At 42.3% G+C, this 22,996-nt stretch overlaps 1 protein-coding gene across 3 annotated transcripts in view; it reads left to right on the top strand.

Moving 5' to 3' along the window:
- Positions 1–19,670, top strand: part of crtc3 (CREB regulated transcription coactivator 3) — a 69,086-nt gene extending 49,416 nt beyond the window's left edge. For 2 of the 3 annotated variants that reach the window (XM_020522382.2, XM_020522380.2), the window contains 10 exons: positions 1,790–1,893; positions 3,504–3,539; positions 4,647–4,732; positions 6,203–6,252; positions 8,321–8,538; positions 10,191–10,483; positions 11,997–12,167; positions 14,677–14,835; positions 16,881–17,082; positions 19,308–19,670. In XM_020522382.2, coding sequence (XP_020377971.1) covers positions 1,790–1,893; positions 3,504–3,539; positions 4,647–4,732; positions 6,203–6,252; positions 8,321–8,538; positions 10,191–10,483; positions 11,997–12,167; positions 14,677–14,835; positions 16,881–17,082; positions 19,308–19,516 — 1,528 coding nt within the window. In that variant the 3' untranslated portion in view covers positions 19,517–19,670. The remainder of the gene's footprint in view (positions 1–1,789; positions 1,894–3,503; positions 3,540–4,646; positions 4,733–6,202; positions 6,253–8,320; positions 8,539–10,190; positions 10,484–11,996; positions 12,168–14,676; positions 14,836–16,880; positions 17,083–19,307) is intronic. The other variant, XM_020522383.2, reaches the window with a different exon arrangement.
- Positions 19,671–22,996: the final 3,326 nt, after the last annotated feature.

Below are 22,996 nucleotides of genomic sequence, written 5' to 3'. Positions count from 1 at the left end.
CCGCTGGTCACAGGCTTCCAGTCCAAAAAACAACCCTCCACCATTACCCTCTGTCTCTAATCTTCAAGCTAGTTTTATATCCAATTGGCTGCTCCCCCTGGATTCCATGTGGTCTAACCTTGCTTTAACAGTCTACCATCTTAATCCTGAACAACATCTCAGGGCCCTGTCTGTCTTTCTTTCTCTTCTTTCTGTGTTCTTTTAGAATCACAACCTGCATTTTTAAGTAGGATTTCCTGCAAATCCATTCTGGGCTATTACGGACTGTGTTCCTAGTAATCAGCATCCCTAATCTCAGTGGTATGTTACTTTTCTTTTTTGTCCTACTGATTCATCTCACAAATTTCTTTATTTTCCCAACCCTTCCTGGTTCCATATCAATAAACATCCTGCTTTCAAACCAGTGCTCACATAAAAGCAAAATATTATAGATGCTGGAAAACAGAAATAAAAACAGAAAATTCTGGAGAAACTCAGCAGATCTGTGGAGAGAGAAACAATTAACATTCCGATCCGATTGACTCTTCTTCAAAACTTCAAGTCATATTGGACTCAAAATGTTAACTCTGATTTTTTTTCTCCCCAGACCCACCCAGACCTGCTGGGTTTCTCTGGCAATTTTTGACTTTATTCTAAACTGGTGCTGTTCAGAACAGCAAGCTGCTTATGAATGACCTTGGGGAGCTTTCCAAATACCTGAGATTTTGTTACAGATCTAGACATTTTGTTTAAACAATTAGAGATTTTGTGAGTGATTTTATAAGTTTTATTATCATTGTTCACTGAACATAATTTATGCATTAAGCAGACAATGAAGTAGGTGAGGATAAAGAAAAGAGGGTATTTTGCCTTTTATCCTTTTGTATCATGCTTAATAACTCCATAAAAATCAGTGCGTCATTTAAATGCCAAGTGGAGGAAGCAGAGCTGTCACCCACATTTGGGAAGCTTCTACTTTTCAACCATAGCACTTGTTGGATGGCTAACTGAGTGGCACAAGGTGGGAGGAGTGAGTGATGTGATGTGATGGAGCCCCTGATAGTGCTGTGGCCCCTCTCCTGTGCAAAGGACTTGGTACACTTACAGCAGTGATGGAACAGGACTGGGGTCAGGACTTGAATCAACAAATTCTCACACCCTCAATAGTGAAACTTTCAATGATGGAAAGAGTGAAATATGTTCACTCGAATCTGCTGGAAGAGTTTCGGTGCAGTCGTTGATTGTGCTTCGGTCATTGTAATGCTATGGAGGATATTTTATATGCATTATGTATTGTCCTCCAATGTTTCATTCTCTCTGCTAGCTACTACGCAGGTGGACATGTCTGCAGAGAGCTGCTTCCTCTTTCGCTCACTGGATAATGCTGTCCCCTCTGTTGCTTTAAACTCCCCCACCCCCTCCAGATAGTTAAGCACAAATATCTAGACTGCCACTTCTAGTGCAGCACTGAGGGAGTGTTGCACCGTCTTAGGTGCCTGTTTTCAGATGAGGCAAGCAAGCTCTGCCTGTTCTCTCAAGTGGAGGCGAAATATGCCATTGCAGTATTTGAAAGAAGAACAATGGAAATGTTCCCTCTGTCCATTCTTTAATCAGTACCACATTCTTAAAAAAAATCTGATCATCAAATTGCTGTTGTGGAATTTTGCTGTACACATTTACTATCAAAATTCCCTCACTGCAACATCACTTTCAGACTAACTTCAAGCGTTTTGCGGCACCCTGTGTTTATGAAAGGCTGTATATAAACTTCTCATTTATTTTTCTCACTTTCTCCTCATCACTTCAACAGAACAAATTCTGACTCTGCTTTGCATACCAGTGCTCTGAATCCCAATCCACAGGATGCCTTCATGAGCGGGAACCAGCTGTTCCCACAACAGGACCGGCAGAATGGTGAGGTCATCCACATTTTTTACTGCAGTCCAGAATGTTTAAATTGGCCAGGGTTGGAAACGGGAACATGGAGCAGAATGGATTAGACTCTTGGGAGTTGAGAAGAATGAGAGGCGATCTCATTGAAATGTGTAAAATTGTTTGAGGCCTTGATGAGGGTCAATTCTTTTTCCCTAGCTGGAGAACCTAGAACCAAGGAATATGTGCTGTCAGATGAGGAATAATTTCTTTATGTAGAGTGTGTGACTCTGCTAAACTTCATATCCAGAGAGCAATAGGTGCTCAGTCATTGATTATATTCAGGATAGAGAGTGATAGTTTTTTGGACACAATAGAAATCGAGGAATACAGGGATGGGAGTGGGGTATTAGGCAAGGCAGTGATGTAAAGGTAATGTCACTAGAGTGGGAATCCAGAAACTCCAGCTAATTGGTCCCCTCAACTTCTGGGGAGGTAATGGACTAATGGTATTGTCACTAGACTCAATCCAGAAACTCAGCTAATGTTATGGCCGCATGGGTTGGAATCCCACCACAACAGATGGTGGAATTTGAATTCAATAAAATAAATCTGCAATTAAGAGTCTACTGATTTCCATGAAACCGTTGTCAATTGTTGGTAAGACACATCTGACTCACTAATGCCCTCAATGGAAGGCAATCTGCCATCCTTACTTGGACTGGCCTACTTGTGACTCCAGAGCCACATCAATGTGGTTGATTCTCAACTGCCCTCTGATCTACACTCAGTTCAAGGGCAGGTAGGGATGGGCAAGAAGTGCTGGCCAGCCAATGACACCCACGTCCCACGAGTGAATAAAAATAAACCTAGGGTTCAAATCCCACAATGGCAGGTGATGGAATAAAGTAACCTGGAATACCACAAAACTGCGGTCGAATTTTGTAAACACCCATCTGGTTCACTGATGTCCTTCATCAGATCTTCCTGCCTTTAACTGGTCTGGCCTACATGAGACTTCAAACCACAAAGCAATGTATTTGACCCTAAACTGTCCTTTGAAATGGCCTGACAAGCTACTCAGTTCAAGGGCAATTGGGAGTGGGTGGTAAATGCTGGCCTTCCGAGCGATGGTTACATCCCATGGAAGAGTGAAATAAAGAAGTGTGGTAGTGGAGTTGAAAGTTAGAAATGATCAGCCATGTTCATATTGAATGGCAGAGCAGCTTCCAGGAGTGTATGACCTACTTCTGCTCCTATTTCTTAATGTTTTGTCAGTTGAGGATCCAGTTCTTGGTCTCCTGTGCATGACCATCTGCAAAGTATTGAGTTGAACTCAACAATGATACTTAGCACCAATTTTATTGTTCAGGTTGACACATGGTGAGGTTATCAGTGGACTGTTAAATGGCCAATGAAATAATGCCCACGTAGATATCATGTGGGCAGAGAATTTTAACAAAATATTTTGCCCTCACCTTTGTAACCCAGTAGCTTGTGTGCTGAAGCTGGTTACCACAGTTATATCTGAAATTCTTTTAAGCTGCAGAGAGACCAAATTCTATCTGGGATTGAAATGATGTCAGCCACTTTCTGACTGAGTTTTCAGGTTGACGTTCAGTTATGTGATTGTGTCCTCTTTACTTTTACAGTAAATTATTGTGATGAGATGGACAGTCTGGGAGAAGGTGAGTTCAAATCAAACTGAATCTGTTTTGTTGTAAGTCCACATGCAGCCTGAAATCATTTCAGGTGTTGGAAATATTATAAACAGGTCATGATCAGCCCCTAGGCAGTTTGGAAATGGTTGAATCCCACTTTTAAACTTGTTCCTGATCTGTGAATTTAATTTGTTTCTGCTACCAGATGTCAGGTTGATGATGAACTGGGAATTTTGTTCTAGGTTTATTTAAAAGGAATGTGTGATGTGAGTTGGTAACATTGCTGAAGTCCAATTGCTGAAGGTTTTTTCATCCAGATTCATGTTGTTAGTAAGAAGTGGAATAAGCGTTTCTGTGTCTTTGATCAGAATAGCCCAGGTTGTCAATGGTCTCCTTGGTCACACAGCAACACCCAATACATTACTAAGTGAATGGCCTGTTTCTGTTCTGTAGGCTCAATATAATGTTATTTTAACAAGGTATAAGAAGATTGTCAGTATGCTTGGATTGCAAGCTTAACAAAGGAGTAGTACTTTCAGAGGAGAAGGAGAAGCATTATCTAAAACTCTAGTTAATAGCTTGTTGCAGTTTACCTACTTTGGAATAGCCACTTTCAGATTTTGCTTTATCCTGTTACTGAAGACTTTCAACAGAAAGATCCCTGGCAGTCCCAGATTACGTTCCTGTCAAAATTGCTGAAGTGATCTGCTAGTTTGGCTCTCCTCATTTAATCCTTGCACTCACAGAAGTCCTGTGTTTCTGAAAGGTTTAAAACTGGTATCTTTCTCATCTTTAAAGAATTGTTTTTTTCTGTGTGTGTGAAGCACTTGTAAATCAGATACTAAAGGGATGCTATAAACTTAATGGAGCTCTGTCAATGTGTAAGCTTTCAACTTAACCCTAATCATAACCCAAAAAAATCCATATTAAGTTAAGCAGAGCCTGGGCTTCTAGTTAATCGATAACAGTGATCGATTAATTATTTCAGTAATCGATTCAATGTTCGATTATGAAATGATTTCATATTATCCTAATCATTTAGCTTTGTTTTCCTTAAGAGTTTTGTTTTTGTTTCCAATCCTATTTTTTCACCATCCTCATTGCATTATTAATAGATTACTGCTTTTTATTCAGTCTTTTCATTCCCAGTCCTGACAAATGAAGACAGTCTCTTAAAGCTGAACAAACCTTTACCCAAACAGCTGTGGGAAGCAAAGAAGGTGAGTGGCAGATTGCAGTATAACTGGTTTTAGCAAGCACATGACCCCTGCTTCAGTTTTCTGCATCTTTCTTTTCGATTCCACAATTCCATGCTCTGTTTTTGTCACCGTTCCCATTCGCTGCTGATACCTCAGCTGTGAAAACGCTCAGATTTTACACAAATTAGACTTGCAAAATGGTTATGAAATGTTGGCATTTTTGACGGTTTTAATTCTGCCATTAAGGGTTACAAACCTGACATATAAATGTCTGTGCTAAGCCTCAACTTTGAATTAAATAGCCATTTTATCTCAGAATCCCTGCTCCTTCCTTCGAGACCAGGGACAAGGAAGGAATCCAGTGCATGTCAGCAAGCTTTTTAAAATTAGTTAAGGGTATTATTGAAAATGGACCAAGGCAGGAAAACATGGTTACTTTTTTTTATTCGCTCATGGGATATTTGCATTGCTGGCTGGGCCAGCATTAGTTGCCCATCCCTAATTTGCTCGGAGAGCAGTTAATAGTCATCCACATTTGCTGTGGGACTGGCATCACGTATAGGCCAGACCAGGTAATGATGGGGAATTTCCTTCTCTAAAGGACTTTAGTGAATCAGATGGGTTTGTACAACAGTTGACCATGATCCCCATTTTTTTTAATTACAGGTTTTTATTTGAATTCACATTTTACCATGTATGGTGGGATTCGAACCCATTAGCCCAGGGCATTAGCCTGGGGTGCTAGATTATTAGTCCGGTGACATTAGTTTTATACTGTGACTTCCCAAATCATCAATAGCCTCACTGAATCTAGAAACAGACACAGAGGGCTGAGTGGCCTCATCCTTTCTCTCTTGCTTAGGACGTTAGCTACCAAATAAGCCTCCCCAGATTTATTGCAGCAGCTGAACTTTGTTAGGATTTGGGAACATTGGGTGGAAGAGAAGTGTTTAGGATGAAAGCAGAGACCGGTTGTTTGCAGATAACTTCAGCAATTAGTGCAAAACATTACATTTTTTAAAAGGTTTACATACTAATAAATTGCAAAAAATACTGGAAACCTACAGACACTGAGAAATATTGGTCTTCGCTTAGTGCAGATGCAAACTGGCCTGCTGTGTGTTTCTGACCTTTTTCAGATTTTTGCCAATGTGTGTATATGTTTTTATTTACTGCTTAACCTGTCTTGTTGCTGTTTCTAACGCCAGCTCTGTCCAGCATTATTTCCTGTATAATAGAGTGCTTTAATTAAAGGGGTTCTAAACCAGGTTGTTTGTAAATCAAGGATCTAAGGTGCATGCTGCTTTCTTGTTAATGACCTGAAGTGAAGACCGGCAGCAGTGAGTGCTCCTTTTTCCCTTGCGTTTTTTTAAGTCTTGATGTTGGTTTCTTCTCCACTGTGGCTGATAGGTTGAACTGGTGAAGCTCGCCTTGCAGAGCTGATGTATCAGGTTTGTGAGGGGTTTTTATTTTGCTTGCTTTGTTCCTCAGGTTCAATCGCTGTTGTCGCGTCCCAAGTCTTGTGAAGTTCCTGGCATCAGGTAAGTGGATTTCGACTCCTTAGATTGGTCTTGTCGCCTTTCCTGACCCTACACTTCTTCCCTTACCCAGAACAAATCAGCCACTGATGGAACGGGTCAGTAGTGGGACCCTCCCTTTTCCTGATATATGTAAAAAGTCTAGACTTCAGTTTGTAGGGAACAGTTTCAAAGTTTGCAGACAACATCAAATTTTGCAGCATTATAAATAAGGAGGAGCACAATGCAGAACTTGAAAATGATATTGACAAGTTGGTGGAGTGGGCACGTAGGTGGCAGATGAAGCTGAATGTGGAAAGGAATGAGATGATATACTTGCATATAAAGAACATGGAGAGACAGCATAAAATGAAGGGTATAGTTCTAAAGGGTATGCAGGAGCACGAGTCATTAAAGGTTGTAGGACAGGCAGAGAGAGCTGTTATTAAAGCATACAGTATTAAAAGCTTCATTAATAGGGGCATAGATTGTGAGAGCAGGGAAGTTAGGATGAACTTGTGTCAGACACAGGTTGAATCTCAGCTGGAGTATTGTGTACAGTGCTGAGTATCACACTTTAGGAAGGATGTGAACACGTTGGTGAGAGAGCAGAGGTGATTTGCAAGAATGACTTCAGGGATGAGACCCCTCAACTATAAGGAAAGGTTGACAAATTTGGGACTGGTTTTCTTGAAAAAAGGAAGGCTCAGTGGAGTTTTGATAGTGTTCCTGCTCAAAAGGGCGGTGAACCAGACAGCACTGTTTTAAAGTGCTTTGCAGAAGAAGCAAACATGAGGTGAGAAAAATCTATCACGCAGCAAATAATTATGCTCTGGAATGCACTGTCTGCGAGGATGTAGGCATCATAGAATCCCCACAGTGTGGAAGCTGGCCATTCAGCCCATCAAGTCTATGCTGACCCTCCGAAGAGCATCCCATCAGACCCCCAACCCCTCCTCCATCCCTGTAACCCTGCATTTACCATGGCTAATCTACCTAGCCTGCACATCCCTGGACACTATGGGCAATTTAGCATGGCATAACCTGCATTTCTTTGGACCATGGGAGGGAAACGAGAGCACCTGGAGGAAAGCCACATAGATACGGGGAGAATGTGCAGACTCCACACAGGCAGTCACCCGAGGGTGGAATTGAATCCAGGTCCTTAGTGCTGTGAGGCAGCAGTGCTAACCATTCAACCAGGTTCAGTTGAAGAGGGCATTAGATGATTATTTAACTTGAATCAATGCAGAGTTTGGAGAAAAGACAGATTTTCACCAAGTTAAAATGCTCATAGACCTGGTGCAGATAAGCCTGGCCTTCCACACTGAAACAATTTGGTGATAAGGGAATATATGTGGGATCTTGCTGCCATTGTGTTTGCCAGAATAATTTACATGTGCCAAGCTTTGCAGTGAAATGGGATGCTTCATTGGTCTTGCTATGAAATCCTCACTCAGTATCCCTCCCAAAATGTGTCCTGTGGCACAACATACCTGAGGCTAAAGATAAAAGGGCAGTAGTTGGAACCCATTAGGAGCCTGTTTGCCACCTAGTTCAACTTGGTAAACGTCATAAACCAATGACATCATAATATGTGAGAAAACACGTGGTGAAAATGCCTTATTTTGACATAGAATGACTAGTCTGTCACAAATTCCAGCCAAACATTTCCATAGTAATCAGTAAAATCACTACATTTTCAAACAAAAGTGTTCTGTACCATATTTATTCTTGCACTGGGTTTTATTATAATGTCTGTTTTGAGTGTGTTGTTGTTGGTGGTAACCTCTACTCCAACAGATTATGGATTCAAGCCACATTCTGTGGGTTGTATGTAAAATCAAGGCTAACATTCACAATGTCATACTAAAAATGCGCTGCATCCTGGAGGGAAATGCTACATTAACCAAAAGCAAATCAACTGCTCATTTGTCTCACTGTCTTTGGCATCTTGCTGTGTGAGAAATATCTGCTGAAATAGTTGCTGTAGGCATTTCATTGAAAAATAAATTTGTCCACAAAGTGCTTTTGCATGTAATTTCAGAAAAAAAACTGCAAGCTTTTTATTTGTGTTCTGATTCCCTCCAAGCATCTATCCATCCCCAGACCAGAATGTCGGGTTGTTACATTTTCAAGGGTCACTAAACACAGGAGGCTCTCTGCCAGACCTCACAAATCTTCACTTCCCATCGCCTCTGCCAACCCCCCTGGACCCTGAAGACAGCAACTTCCCCAATATCAGTGGAGGAAGCAGCACCAGCAACTTGGCTGCTACAATGACACAACTGGGCATCAGCAACTCTCAAGGTGAGGGAGCGATTTGTGCAGTTTTGATTTGATTCTGCTTTAATGGTTGCTTTTCATTGTTTTTCTTATAAATTGTAAGTCACATTGGTGTATGAGTAGGGATTTGCTGACAAGCAAAGCTGTATTGCAGAAGTCCTAAGGTCTGGCAGATAAATGGACTAGGAAGCATCTGGTTCAATTCCCAGTATCTCAGCCAGGAGAACACTTCTACCATCGATATTGCCCCTAGGCCTGTGGAGTTTGAGAGCAGGACAAAGTTCAACCTGGAATCACAAAACATACTCAGCAACTCCTGGAAACTGGCCACATATTGAAGGAGGTGCAGGAAATCAGCATCGATGTCCACCTGGAATTGTGTAGCTTAGCTCCCTGCCATTTCGCAAGGAGCATCAGTTATACTCTGCAACCTGTAAGACCATAAGATATCAGAGCAGAATTAGGCCATTCGGCCCATCGAGTCTGCTCTGCCATTCAATCATGGCTGATGAGTTTCTCAACCCTCTTCTCCTGCCTTCTCCCTGTAACCCTTGATACCCTTACTAATCAAGAACCTATCTAGCTCTGTCTTGAGTACACTCAATAATGTGGCATCCACAGCCCTTTGTGGCAATGAGTTCCACAGATTAACCAATCTCCGGCTGAAGAAATTCCTCCTCATCTCAGTTCTAAAGAGTCGTCCCTTTACTCTAAGGCTGTGCACTTGGGTCCTAGTCTGTCCTGGCAGAAACACCCACATTGTCCAAGTCTCTTGGTATTCTGTAAGTTTCAATCAGATCGCCCTGCCCCATCCACAATACCCATCAAGTATAGACCCAGAGTGCTCAATTGCTCCCGACATGACAAGCCCTTTATCCCTGGGATCATGCTTGAAAACCTCCTCTGGACCTCCTCCAATGCCAGCTCATCTTCCTTAGATATGGGGCACAAAACTGTTCGCAATATTCCCGATGGGGTCTGACCATATCCTTATACAGCTTCAGCAGTACATCTCTGCTCTCGTATTCTAGCTATCTTAAAGTGAATGCTAACATTGCATTTGCCTTCCTAACTGCCAACTGAACCTGCATGTTAAAAACCTCACCTGAGCACCATCAGTGAGAGACTATGACTGTGCAAGATATCACAGCCCTGTCTGATGACCACAAATCCGCATTGGTTACTGCATAGAGGTGAGAACCCTGGAAGGTTCCCCATTCTCCTCCCACTGGGGGCTCACAATTAGTGAAATGGATAATCATACCTCTCTTGGCAATTAATTCAGCACATACTGACAATTCAACCAGGTGCCTTTGAGTGTGTACAATTCAATTCGACATTGACAATATATTTACCAAGTCACTGACAAGTTAATGTAGATGCCTTCATCTTGTGTAACTGTATTTATTGAAAACGTTAGAATTACACTGCACAGGAGAAGGCCAATCAGCCCATTGTTCCTGGGCTCTTAAACTATAGATCATTCCAATTAAGTCTGCTCCTCCCCCACTCTTTCCCCGTACAAAATGTTCCTTTCTAAATATTTAAATATACCTTTTGAAAGTTAGTATTGAATAGCTCCCACTTCCCTCCCAAGTGATGCATTCCACATGTGGATGGTTTATTATCAAAACCATTTCATTTGTTTGATTCATTTCTTTTCTCTCCTTTTCTAGGTTTGTCCACGTCTTTGCACAGCTCTCTGAGTAACCCATCGATACAGGCTTCACTCAGCAACTCCGTGCTGCAGTCTCCTTTAAACAACCACTCCCTCAGCAACCCCTCCATCCACTCCTCATTGCGGTCATCGCTAAGCAACCCATCAATCCCAACTGCCTTGAAGAGCTCGCCACGACGACGGCAAACACCGGTCAGTCCACTAACACTCTCGCCAGGGATGGAGCCTCGAAGGTCCATGAGCAAACAGTTCTCACCAACCATGTCACCAACGCTGTCTTCGATTGCACAAGTAAGAGTGATGGAGTGTCCTTAAATGTGGCTCCAGTGGACAAGGGGTGTCATTAAATTGCCTCCCCATTGATGATAATGGAGCAGCTTTGGTATATTGCTAAAGTCTCGTTTGCGAGTCTGTGCTGGGTTGCCTGATCTAGACAGCAGGAACAAGTGTCCTTCCATTGAACTCAGTGCCCTGGTTGGTCAGGCAATCACCCTGCGAGGCGGTGACCCTAGTGATATTATCACGAGATTATTAATCCAGAGACCCAGAAAATGTCGGGCCCTGAGTTTGAATCTCACCATGGCAAAAAGTGGAATTTGAATTCAATAAAAATCTAGATGTGAGATTCTAACGAAACCACTGTCAATTGTTGGAAAAACTCATCTGGTTCATTTATGTCCTTTAGGGAAGAAAATCTGCCATTGTTACCTGGTCTGACCAAAATGTGACTCCAGATCCACAGCAATGCGGTTCACTATTAACTAGTTAAAGATGGACAAGAAATGCTGCCAAAGCAGTGATGCCCACATGCCATCAAAGAATTTTTTTAAAAAACTAGCTCCCTGTTGCTGATAACTAGCAAACGTAGAAATATCAAAGGTAGGAGCAGGAGGAGGCCATTCGACCGTTCGAGCCTGCTCTGCCATTCATCACGATCATGGCTGATCGTCCAACTCAATAGCCCAGTCCTGCCTTCTCCCCATAACCCTTGATCCCATTCGCTCCAAGTGCTATATCGAGCCGCCTCTTGAATACATTCAATATTTTGGCATCAACTGCTTCCTGTGGTAATGAATTCCACAGGCTCACCACTCTTTGGGTGAAGAAATGTCTCCTCATCTCCATGTTAAATTGTCTACCCCAAACCCTCAGACTGTGACCCCTGGTTCCGTGCACTTCATGTCTCTGTGTTGCCCGTTTCGTTAATTCAGCCTAGATCATCAGAGCCAGCAGCTGCTTGTACCAAACTCTAACAAACATTGCCACATTTTGCAGGAGCAGGCGGTAAAATGGAGATGTGGCCCAAGGAGCAGGTTCTATGGAGCGGATTGGATAGGCCATTTGGTGAGACTTGGTATAGTACAAACATGTGCAGTGCAGCCAATTTCCACCCAATGGACCGGGCTTTCAGATAAAAAGCCATTTGGATTGTACTGAAACCGTGCTAAGTTCATTGCTTGTTGCCACCTCATTTCAGTTTCTTTTTCTGTGAAATGTTGAGTAGGGAGGTACTGGTTTTCTGTCGCACTGCTGGATCTGGAACACTGCACCAGCCCTGTCTTAACAGTGAGCTCCCAGCTGGACAGGGGAAATGGAGCGATGCATCATTCTCATTTAAAAGAGCTGCCAGTCTGTTGGGGGGTGCAGAAGCAGAAATAGCCAAATATGATGCACATGTTCGGGACTGACTTTCCTTGGGCTGTTACAAGTGATACTGTGTACAGATAACCCGATCAGAGACTGAGAGAGAAGCCAGTCATTTCTGTTCCCAAGATACAGTCTAATTCTGCCATTTGGTTCACAGGGGGTTGCCTTGGATACAAGTAACATGACCATGGAACACCTGCCACCTTATCCCCTCTATCAGCAACTGCACCAATCCCAACACAAAGTGCAGCATCCACAGGGACAGTCACCAGTGTCTCCTCTTCATCACCTCTCTCAACAATCACCAATCGAGCTTCACTCTCCCACCGTAAGTGTTCAGTCATTGGATCAAAATTGAGTAGCCTGTGAACTGATCAGCTCAACCTGTCTGAGGGAGTGTTTTCGCTGCTTGGGGGATCTAAAACAGGGGGCACAGTCTCAAGAATAAGGAGAAATTACTTCTCTTGGAAAAGGTTGTAAATCTATTAGATTCTCTGACTCAAGGTGGATGCTGTACGAATGAATATATTCAAACTGGGAGAGCCGCATTTTCAGTTCTTAGGGAATTGAGGGATATGGAAAACAGGTGGGGAAAATGAAGGTGTGGTGTAAGGAGAGTCGTGATCATATTGAACAGTAGCGCAAGTTTGATATGGCATATGGTCGAATGTTTCTGTTCAACTTTCTTCTTTTATATATTTATTTCATTAATACATGTTTTGCGTGTCTGGTGCCCATAACTCCAAATGTGGGCTAACCAGGCCTTTGTAAAGCTGAAGCATGCCTTCTTCCCTCTTGCATTCTGGCCATCATTTTGAGATAAAGGCCAGCATTTCATTTGTCTCTTTGTTTATGATGTTTGAGTGATCAATGTACCTGAACTTTGGGCGGCATGATGGCTCAGTAGGCGTTAACACTGCTGCCTCTCAGCGCCAGAGACCCAGGCTTGATTCCACCCTCGGGCACCTGTCTGTGTGGAGTTTGCGCATTTTCCCTGTGTCTGCATGGATTTCCTCCCACAGTCCAAAGATGTGCAGGCTAGGTGAATTAGCCATGGGAAATGCAGGGTTATGGGGATTGGGTAGGTGGGTGGGTCTCGATGGGATGCTTTTCAGAGGGTCAGTGTGGACTGGATGGGCCAAATGGCCTGCTTCCACACTGTAAGGATTCTATGATTTAGTCTATCTGGGCCTTCACTGCTTCTTGTTTTACATTGTTTGAAAATACTCGGTTCTAAATTTCAGAGTTGCCTATTTTGAAATCCATTTACTACTATTCTACCTATTCACTTAATTTATTAATATCTCCATCGATGTAAGTACTTATCAGCGCACTAGATTATTTCTCAAAAGTACATGGATAAATAATTTAAAGTTTTCACAGTGCAATCAGAGAACTTGCAAATTTCTTTATGAAGAAAGAGCAAAAACCTCTTAAATTTATATAGCAACATTTACAGAGTACAACATCCCAGGGCTTTTTAAAGGTGAATTATCAAATAAAATAAGATTCTCCAAGCCATATGAGGTGTAAAATGAGCAGCATCTTAGGAGAATTGAGAATGGCAGAGGGTAATGAGGGTGTTTCCAAGATTGGGGCTCAGACAGCTGAAGCTGTGGGAGTCAGTGGTGAAGCAACAGAAATGAGGGAAGCAGCTGAGATATCGGAGAGGTGTGGGGATCTTGAAGGACTGGAGGAGGCTAAAGAGGTAGAGAAGAACAACAGTCTGATGGAGGAGTCTGATAACTGCGTTACTGACACCCTATCTGTAGGCTCACTTTCGAGCTATTTTACTCTAATCTCATTGTTTCAGATTTAAAATCTAAACTCAGCGTGAAGCAGGAGCAGACCTTATGTCCTGTTAGATTTGCTGCACTGTTTAAAACAATCATCGCTGACCTGTGGTTCAACTCGCCCCTTCCTGCCCGCTCCCCATATCCTTTGATTTCATAAGACCAAAAATCTGTCTATTCCAGCCTTAAATATACTCAATGATGGAAGTTCACCACAGGCTGGAATAGAGAATTTAATATATTCACAAGTAATTTCTCCTCAACTCAGTCTTAAATGATTGACCCCTTGTCCTGAGACTCCCTGACCAGCGGAAGCACTCTGTGCCTGCCCTGACACATTCCTGATGCTGCCTGAAGAGCTCAGAGGTCACCCTGCATGTGGACAATTTAAAATTCTCTATCACCTGCTTGAAGTCAGAGCTGTCAAGGATTTGGCTGTCATTAACTCTTTCAGGATCGAGCGAGACTATCTCCAGCAACTCTCAAGATTGGGTTTAATTAAGCCCCCAATGGGTGAATGCAACAGCAGGTTCCTGACTCTTGGTTGTCAGAAAAAAGCCTTTCACCAGACCGTTTTCGAACAGATGTAGAATCATTGTTTTGTTTGCACTAAATCATCATTATCCACAGGGTATAGGGGCATGCACCTTCCCTGGGTATCACAAAATCATGGATAGCACTATAATAGAAACTCTTAGCTATCATAATGAACTGAGAAATCCATTAGGGGAAAAGAAAATCAGGTTGATCTAGCAGGTACGTGGATCTGCAGGTAGCGAATCCATGTATAACGCAGAAAGAGTATCCTAATTAATACCCAGAATGATAGGAGTAACTAACCTAGATCTGTCTGTATGTGCTCGGTGTTAATGAAACCAGTTGGAATTATCATTGTCTAAATATAATATATATTTAAAAATATATATGGCTGTTTATGTAAATTAACCTTGTCTTGTGTTAATGTGTTAACACAGGAGTAGATTAGATGCAATATTGTTAGATTCATGCACTGTCCTTTATCTCCACTTTGTTGCTATTTGGCAGAATGACTCATTGGAAAACGTCTTCAGTGATCCATGTTTTGGGCAGCACTTAGTTGCCAGAAACACCAAGCCGTTGTCACAGCAGGTATGGAAGTTTGCCATCCACAGACCTATGGAGATCCCCAGCAGTCTAGGGATATCAGAATGGGATCGGGTTATGGTATGCTAAATATTTTATACAGAGGTGTAAACTTGTGATTGGAGTACAATGTGATCCTCTCCGTCTTCATTGATCATTAGTCATCTCCACCACTGACTTGTGTTTATACTTGTATTCATGTATTCATCCATCAGTCTGTGAGCAGTGTTTGCTGTAAATCACTGTTAGACCTTCACTCAATTAATTCAAAAGAGCATCTTGGGGTTAGAACCTTCAAATTAGGAGGAGATGGAGGATGTCATTTGGCCCCTCAAACATGCCCTGCCATTCAACAAGATCATAGCTGATCTGACTGTGGTTTTAACTCCCTCCCCGGAGGGGAGCATCTGTGAAGAGAAATCAGAGTTAACGTTTTGGGTTAACTCTGATTGCTCTTCACAGATGCTGCCTAACCTGCTGAGCTTTTCCAGCAACTTCTGTTTTTGTTTCTGATTTACAGCATCCGCAGTTCTTTCGGTTCTTATTCAGCTTTGAACATATTCAATCTCCCATCTTTCACTGCTTTCTACAGAATCGGAGAGAAGAAATCCCTCCTCATGTCCCTGTCATCTGCTGCTCGCACCAGGGGACCTCCTTAGTGCCTGCCCTTTAGTTGTGATTTCTGTGACCTTTTAAGCCACTCCCAGCTCACCTGTAATTCCCTTCTCTCGCGATCACCCAGAGGCAAACAGAGGAAACTGGAAAAGTGAGGGGGATCCCTGCACTCCACCTGTTTGATCTAAAGCTCAGAACCTTTCAGATCCTCTGTATCTCAGGCATAAGTGATACACTTTTACAAATGTCCCTGTAAAGTCTGTTCCCTACTTTCATCACCCCGTGTAAGGTACCACATGTACTCAGGTAAAGGTTTGATTTCAAAGACGAAGTAGGGACTGCACTTTTACACAGGTAATATTTTGGACCACCCTCTCCCATTGACTTGCTTTCACAGAATTGCTGAGTCAAATCCAACCCAATCTCTCAACAGTGCAAAAAGGAGCCAAAGAGTTTTTTGTTTAATTGAATTCAGCAGCTCCTTTCACTGGTGTGCTCTCCTATGAGTAGGTTCACACTTCTGAAAGTGGCTGTTAAGTACAAAGTTTAGACTTTTTTGTTAAAAGTCAGGGGTTGACTTGTATGTGAGATCAGCCATTACTCAACTATATGCAGTAATTAAAATTAAGTTCTGTCTCCCTCCCCAAGCCACCTTCTCGACTCCATTTTCCATCAAAATTTACATTTTTGATTCCCCTGCACAGGGGAATGTATTTGTTTCATCTTACTGCTATAAAGTTTGTCCAAATTTTGCCTTCGTTCTAAGGAATCTGGAAACTTTAAATCCCTCTATCCATTACTCTGTTTATATTTTTAACTATTGATAAAAGAAATAAGACTTATACTTAAACCATGCTGCTCACAACCTTCAGAACCTAAAATGCTTTACAACCAATGACGTACTTTTGAAATGTGGTTGCTATTGTAATGTAAGGAAAGCAGCAACCAACAGGTGCACAGAAAACTTCCACAAACAGTACTGGTGAGCTCTGTTTTTGTGATAATGGGTGAGGGACAAGAATTGTCCAGGACATCAGAGATAACTTCCCTGCTCCTCTTCTACATGCCATGGGATCTTTTACATACTCCTGAGAAAACATATGGTCCTCCATCTAATGTCTTACCCAAATGGCAGCACCACAGACTGTGTAGCACTCCTTCAATACTGCACTGGGACATTCTTCTGAGATTTTTACCATGTTCTAATCGTTGGACCCACAGTGTTCTAACTCTGAGGCAGGCGTAGTTTGCACTGAGCCACAGCTGACAGATCATGATGTTCTGAATCGAAATTGATGTGTTGGTGAACCAGGCCAAATTAGTGAGCCATATTGCAGGCACAGATGGTGCTGAGTTGCCTACTGTTTGAGCCTCTTTAGTTCAAAACCTTAGTTTGGACACTTCCGCTGTATACCACATTTGGAGAAAACTAACAACTCTCCCTTACAACAAAGGTAAAATTTATGAAGCTTTTTTTCTTTCCTCCTCTCATTCCACCCCATCTCCCACAGCTGGAGCAGTTCAACATGTTGGAAAACCCAGTCGGCTCCTTGGCAATGAGTGGCAACAGCTTCTATAACCCAGGCCCCAGCCTGCACTACTCGCAGGCCTCCTCAGCGGGTTTGACTGGGAGTCTGCAAGACCCATCTCATCTGAAACCCAACCTGCCATACTCCACCTGTACCGGGAATATCCCCAACATCATTTTAACAGGTGAGCAGCTCATCACTAACACTGGCTGGGGGGAGCTAGGGAAATGCACGTGGAAGAAAAGAATAGCAGTGTTACATTGACAGACCTAAAAGCAAAATACTGCAAATTCTGAGAGTCTGAAATAAAGACACAAAATGCCAGAAATGAGGGAAACATCTGCAGAGGGAAACATTTCAAGTTGATGGCCATATTGTTAGGATGAAATTAAAAGGAATGGAAAGAGGCTTGAGGGGAGAGTAAATAACAGTGAGACTGAATGGCCTGTTCTATTAATTCATTTCACCACTCGTTAAGGTCAGGAATGTTCTCAGGAACTGCCTTGGTTCATTAGAATTTTACAGAACGAGTTTGGGTGGTAAAGGAATATTCTTCAAAGAGCAGTACAGCACATGAACAGGCCCTTCAGCCCTCCAAGCCTGTGCCACCACATTTTGCCCTTCCATACCAAAACTGTCTTCACTTACAGGATTCATATTCCTCTATTACCTTCCTATTCACGCATTTGTCCAGGTTTTTCCTGAACGCTGCTGTTGCGTCTGCTTCCACTACCACCTCTGGCAGTGCGTTCCAGGCACCGCCCTTTGTGCGAAAAACCTGCCTGTCACATCTCTTTTAAACTCTCTCTCTCTCTCTTCCACCGCCCCCCCACAGACAGACACACACACCTTGAACCTGTGTCCCCCTAGTAATTGACCCCTCCACCCTCCACTCTATCCATGCCATTCACAATCTTATAAACTTCTATTAGGTCGCCCTTCAATCTCCTGCGTTACAGTGAAAACAAACCGAGTCTATCCAACCTTTCTTCACAGTTAAAATCCCCCATACCAGGCAACATCCTGGTAAACCTTTTCTGTACCCTCTCCAAAGAATCGACATCCTTCTGACAGGGTGGTGACCAGAACGCAATATTCCAAGTGTGGCCTAATTAAAGTTGTATAAAGCTGCAGCATAACTTGTCTAACCTTATACTCAATGTTGCTTCTAATAAAGGCAAGCATGCCATAAACCTTTTTTATTAAGTTATCCACCTGCACTGCCACCTTCAATGATCTGTGGACTTTCACACCCAGATCCCTCTGCATATCAATACTCCTAAGGGTTCTGCCATTCACTGTATAATTTCCAACTGTACTTGACCTTCCAAAATGCATCACCTCACATTTTTGCGGATTAAACTCCATCTGCACAAAACCATGCTGTCTGTCGCTAATAAGTCCATTCGCTTCTATATGCGTATAGGTCTTGTCCCTGAGAATCTTTTCCAATAAATTCCCTACCACTGATGTGAGACTCTCAAGCCTTTAATTTCCTGGATTATCCCTGCTACCCTTCTTAAACAATGGGACACCATTGGCTATTCTCCAGTCCTCTGAAACCTCACCTGTGGTCAAAGAGGATACAAAGATGTCTGTCAGTGCTCCAGTAATTTGTTCTCTCGCCTCCCTCAGTATTCTGGGATAGATCCCATCAGGACCCGGGTACTTATCTACCTTAATGCTTTTTAAGATGCACACCTGTTCCTTATTAATAGCAACTTGGCCCGTAAACTCGACAGTCCCTTCCCTGAGATCACCTTCCACCAATTCCTTATCTTTGGCGAATACTGACACAAAGTATTCGTTTAAGACCTCGCCTACCTCTTCTGGCTCCACACATAGATTCCCTCCTTTGTCCTTGACTGGACCAGTCCTTTCCCTGGCTACCCTCTTGCTTTTTATATATGTATAGAAAGTCTTGGGATTCTCCTTAATCCTGTTTGCTAATAACTTTTCATGACCCTTTTTACCCATCTAATTCCTTGTTTAAGTTCTTTCCTATTGTCTGTGATACCAAGGTTTTGGAAGAGAAAGTTGGTTTTATTGGGCTTATTAATTCTTACTGAGCAGTGCAGGCTGTATACATTCCAGGATTTATTGGTGAAGCACCACCTTTAATTGATAAAGCAACCCTGAACTATTGATGAGAAAGTCGACATAGCCTTCAATTCCTTTCTCCTGCTGTGCTTCTCTCGTTTCCCCTTAATACATCTATGCTATTCCCCTAACCATGTGGTCGTGAATTCCTGGTTAAAAAAGATGGTCATTTTCAGTCACCACTGAGGTCAGCAGGGAACCAGGACCATTTCTGTGAGAGAGAAAGCAGCCAGTAAAGATGTGGATTTGTAAATTTAGTGTACGATCCTCTGCCAGCCCGTTACTTAAGTCTGCTTCTGTTGCATTCAGGGGATTCTCCACCGAGCCTGTCCAAGGATATCAGCAGTGCTCTGGCTGGTGTCCCAGACATGACCTTTGACAGCGATGGCCAGTTCCAACTGGACGATGAGTTAAAGATCGAACCACTTAGCCTAGATGGACTGAGCATGCTCAGTGATCCAGATCTGGTTTTGGCTGACCCTGCGATAGAAGATACATTCAGGACGGACAGAGTGTAACCACCCCAACTTGTTGCTTTGGAGGTGATGGCAGGAGAGAATATATCTGGACACTACAGAGTGAAGGAGAGCATTTACAGAATGGCTCATGGGCTACAAGACTTATTTTTTTAATGATTAAAGCACTAGTCACTGCTTTTGGTTTTTAACTGTATTCTTTTCTGTGTACGTTTAGCTAAGTTAAGGTTGAAATGTTTTTCAATTTAAGCTGACCATTGCCAGACAATAACCACCCCAGCACAGGGCACATGATTGTACTGTATTTGACTTAAATAGATGTAATGCAAATTGTTTACAAATCTTAAATCTTAGCTTTTCACATCAAAACCAGAAAGTTTGCATTTTGTAAAATGTTATTCTTTTTGCTCTTTAAATTTACATCTTTCTAAACCACTACAGCTAACTGAAACTTCTGTTAAGGTATAGAATTCTTTGGCATTGTTTCGATATTTGTTGCTGTTTGTGGTGTAGAGTCACGTACTCTAGCAGGCCCTGGGTATCCTCTGTGCTGTGAGCTGCTGTCGGCTGGAACAGCAGTTGGGGTCAGTACTCTGGGTTGAAGGGTGAGTAATCAGCCAGATCCCACAACCCACCGCGCCCCCCCCCCCCCCCCCCCCCCCCCCCCCCCAAACCATTGGAAACATCCTCAATGCGTTGGGTCAGACATGAAGAAAGCAGCAGAGGCTAACCAACAACGCCAGTGCAAGTCTGCACCTTCAGATGGCAAGGAGATCTTTAAAATGAGTACCTGATGCTTTGCCTTGTAAAAAGCTGATATTTGAAATGGACTGAATTTCTACTTGACCCACTGGGACCAGGAGAAACAGTCACTGGGCGTTTGGGACCAGGAGAGGGTGTGGCAGCTAACCACTCCGGCTGATCTGTGACATTATCTATTGCGATTTTTATTCTCCAAAAATAAATACACATTAATTTGTGAAGGAAAGCAGTTTCTTCAGTTCTAAACGCATTATGAAATGTAAGAGTTTCAAGAAACTGAATTGTGGTGAAATAAGCTGTCATTTCAGAACCCAATTTCCTTTCTTCTCTCTGACAGAAGTTAGTGGAATAGGCAGCTATGCCCCCCTCTCTTTTTAATATAAATATAATTTATAATTCTTCATTCACAAGACAAATATTCAATTGTGTGGGATGGAATTTAAATAACATAATCAGAGTTTCTGATATCAGAATGGTGAAAAGCTGTAGTTTTAAATTGCTACACTGTGAGGTTAACACCCCCACTGAATGGCTTAATAGACAGAAAATTACAATCTGGCTGTTATCTTTGGAGAGAATTGATTGTTTCTTTGTACCCTGGAGCTGGAAGTGCTCTGTGATTAGGAATTGTAGACCTTGCCCACAGAGCTTGAATACTAATACAATGGAAGATCGTTATGGCGAGGGATTTGAGAGGCTGGAATACTGCTTGTGAAATGCTGAGACAGTACAGGTGATCCTGGTCAGCTACTGGTTAAGCTAAAATGCAGATTGTTTTTTTTAAAAAAAAGTGAAATGGATTCAGCCTTGATTCACCTGAGGAAATGTGTGTTTGGTTCATGCTGAGAACAGAACCCTTACCAAGACTGAAGACAAACGGAAAGTTCTAACACTGCTTTGCACAAACCATCTTGCCTCTCATGGTTTATAAAGCATTTATTTTTCTCTAAACAAGTTTTATGTGAGCTTATTATGAACCTGCTCCTTGATGTCCTCTGCCTTGACTCATTTTGAAGATGCAGTGTAGTTTGATGATATTAGTGGGCAGTTTCATTCTGTTACCATTGCACTGCACACACTGTTTTGTTGGTTTGTATTTATAGAAGTATCAGCACTGGACACTGTCATGCTGTCCTTTCACCTCTAAGACTGATTCATTGAGACTCCAGACAAAGTTTCACCTGTACATTTCTCATTCTAATAGCCAGCATCTTCTCACTCTCAAACTCCTGGAGTCTTTCTCGTACTAAATGAAAGTGGCTCTGCCTCATAGTCATAGAACCTGGACATAGGGTCACCTCTTCCTCCAGTCTCAGACCATCATCTCATCCTTGACATTACAATGGTTATTTTCCCTGTAATAGTCTGGAAACCAAGATTTTCTTAAATGACCAAGAGAAAAGGCAGATGTAACTCCCTCCAGAACTTCTGCATCTTGAGGCACGAGTGAAACAAGAAATAATTATACAATAGCGGGACAGGCTGTACGTTGAAATCATTGAACTCCAGCATGTTTCATTTTACAGTGATGTCTTCGATATCCTGAGTTCAAAGCAGAATATGTTGGGGTTGACAATTTGATCTATCACATTCTGTAGATGTGGAAATGACTTGTCAAGTGGCCAAAGGAACCTTTCATTAGAAATACTGAACTGTGTTACTTTGGGAATACAACTCAGTGAGAATCCCAGTCTTTTACTGCTTTTATTTCAGCTATTAAATGTATAGATATATCAAATATTCAAAATTCTGTTTGGTTAAATTTTAAAAATTGGGTTTTGCTGCAGGGGAGAGAACGTGTGTTTGTTAAAATCTTGCAAAGAGCTGTCTTTATTTATTAATGTGCAGAGCCAGGATTTTCCAACCTCCTGTTTAAAATAGACCACAATAGACGCAGTACTGGCATCCAGTCCTCTGAGATGTAGAATAGGTTTTATGATCTGTTTAAAATCATCCAATTTTTCTTTGGTGCTGGATTAATTCAGTTGTATAAATGCTCATAACATCTTTATTTTATCATTTGTATTTTCTTACAAAAGATTTTTAATTTTTTTTTGTCAGTAGAGAATACTTTTGAACTGTTACCCCACTCACAACTTTAGTAAATCCCCAAGCCTGATCTTTTGTCTGATTTTGTTCACAATGCTGTGGGACTAAGGAAAGCCCTGTCGGACCACACTAGAGCAGATCTCAGCACACACTGTCTCATTCTCTGAAATATTGCATATCTTAAACATATAGTGATTTTAATCTAACTGACTGGCCGGGAATCCTAATGGATCACTGGAGTGATACCCCACCTGACTGCGTTCTCTGGGGAGTGTAATTGGGTAGGTTGTCAAACTGATGTTGCATACTATCCTAGATTTCTCCAAGGATGGTACTGGTTAAAATTGCTCTCCCACAATAGGCTGATCTCCCTGTATCTGGGAACGAAATCCATCAATGATTTGATTAGAAATGAACCTCCCTTGCGCGCGCACACACTGCACTGGTGTCCATCAAGTTTGAATTGGCCTCAGTCTGCATTCACACTCATGATCAGTATTCAATGTGGCAATGCGTGTGTGTCTGCGTAGAGACCTGGTGCAGTCTTGGTTTCCTAACGAGCAGAAAGCTTGTCTCTTTCACAGTCTAGTTGATGTGCCAGCACTATAATTGTACAGTAAAAGTCTGCACCTTAGGAAAGATGGGGTGATAATGACCAAGGTTGGCTTGAAGGATGGGAATATGCAGTATAGCACCTACAATAGCCCATCT

Source organism: Rhincodon typus, chromosome 36, assembly GCF_021869965.1.
Source record: "Rhincodon typus isolate 14 chromosome 36, sRhiTyp1.1, whole genome shotgun sequence".
NCBI classification, from domain to species: domain Eukaryota; kingdom Metazoa; phylum Chordata; class Chondrichthyes; order Orectolobiformes; family Rhincodontidae; genus Rhincodon; species Rhincodon typus.
The sequence above is the reverse complement of the archived record's forward strand: the minus strand, read 5'-3'. Positions and strand labels throughout refer to the sequence as shown.